The sequence below is a fragment of the Aegilops tauschii genome, chromosome 7 (genome assembly GCF_002575655.3).
Source record: "Aegilops tauschii subsp. strangulata cultivar AL8/78 chromosome 7, Aet v6.0, whole genome shotgun sequence".
Lineage (NCBI taxonomy): Eukaryota > Viridiplantae > Streptophyta > Magnoliopsida > Poales > Poaceae > Aegilops > Aegilops tauschii.
The window spans coordinates 530430059-530431581 of record NC_053041.3 but is presented as its reverse complement, the minus strand read 5'-3'; the positions used below and the strand labels follow the sequence as shown (position 1 = coordinate 530431581).

Here is a 1523-nt window from a genome sequence, read left to right as displayed (position 1 = left end):
CATAGCTAGGCTATTTCTCTCCGTCCCCATGCCGAGCGGCAGCGGCACGGCCCGGAACGTCTCGTCTCCAAGAGAGAAGGTGATGATGAACATCTCATTGGATGACGCGTCAAGCTTGCTCTTGGCCATCCAATGCGCGTGCCCTTGCACAAATACACCCGTCTCGTTTCGGCTTACCCAGCCCGGCGGGGCACCTCCATTCGCTAGCCTCCAGAGCCCCGTGGAGTTGACCACGTAGACCTCGCATCCAGCAGATCATGGTAGCTTCTCAGCATCGGATCCTCGGTAGTAGATGCATACAACTTTGTGTTTCTTGATGAGCATGTCATAGCCGATCCCTAAGCTCGTGTACTTATGGTGAGCCTCGGCGGCATGGCGGCGGCAGCCGGTGGCCCGGCCCTCTGGAAGGGCCGCCATCTGGTCGGTGGACGGGTTGAACAAGTAGTATACCTCTGTATCGGTGGCTTCGAGGATGACGAGGCCACGGTATTGCTGCGTGGCGAGGCGTGGGACTAGGGGGCTGTTTGGTTTGTGACTAACTTTGTCAAAAGTTGTCACACCTAAGGTTAGGCAAGTTTGACTAATTTAGGTGAGTGTTTGGTTCAAGCCACATCTTAGGCAAGCCACACTTGAGCCCCACATGGCATACACACAAAAAGTGTGGCAAGATTCCCTTATACTTGCCAACTTATGGCTCTCATTTTGATGAACTAAGCTTAGGCAAGATTGGCAAAAATATGTGACAAAGTGTGACAATGCTAGGCCTAGAACCAAACAGCCCTAGGTCATCTTTGCCGTTGCTGCGCCTGCGCTGGTCGCGCCGTCCGAACGGGCCGAAAAGAGACAGCAGGCAAAAGTGGCGGCGCGTGAGGGCATGTGGGACGTCCATGAGCGTTGTGCCGCCAGGGTGGTCCGGCGACCAATCTTGTATCTTCGGAGGTGCGTCGCCTGACCGCGAGCCCTGCAGGATTGAGAATCCTGGGGCCGCCGTGACGGTTGGCGAGGCGGAGGTGGCGATCTGCGAAGTCGTCCGAGGAGAGCATGGCCACCCAGGTGCGAGAGAGGCAGCGGCACCTGAGCACCGACTTGGCCGGTAACCGTGCCAAGACGTCCTCGATGACATGGTCCGGGAGCACCGGGCATGGCTCCGCCATGGATTTGGAATGCGCGCACGTCGTAATAACAAATCGATATCACGCGCGGTCGAGAACGCGCTATAACGAACGACACGCTCTGGAGGCGATTATGTGTGCTTATTATTCTCGTGGACGGACTAGAGCTATATATATATAGCTCGGAGTCTAACACTTACTCAATCGGGATCCCTAGACAGGACGGACATCCGACGTGTCCATTGATTCGCAACTCAACCACTCGTGCAAACGAGAGACCTCTTTTTTACTTTTCCTGAAATGGAAGGAAGCAAAGGAGCGCTCGTTGCCTACACTGCATGAAGGACGTCGGCATGACGTGGGCAGAAGGTGCATGCGTTGAGTTGTGTTGCGTGCAATAGGTCATCGCGG

General features: G+C 55.5%; 1 protein-coding gene across 1 annotated transcript; it reads right to left on the bottom strand.

Moving 5' to 3' along the window:
- Positions 1–255: 255 nt before the first annotated feature.
- LOC109765159 (putative F-box protein At5g38810) lies at positions 256–1154 on the bottom strand. The gene is made up of 2 exons (XM_020323934.1): positions 954–1154; positions 256–417 (listed from the first exon to the last, which is right to left on the bottom strand). The coding sequence occupies exons 1-2, from the start codon at positions 1152–1154 to the stop codon at positions 256–258; spliced, it is 363 nt and encodes a 120-aa protein (XP_020179523.1).
- Positions 1155–1523: the final 369 nt, after the last annotated feature.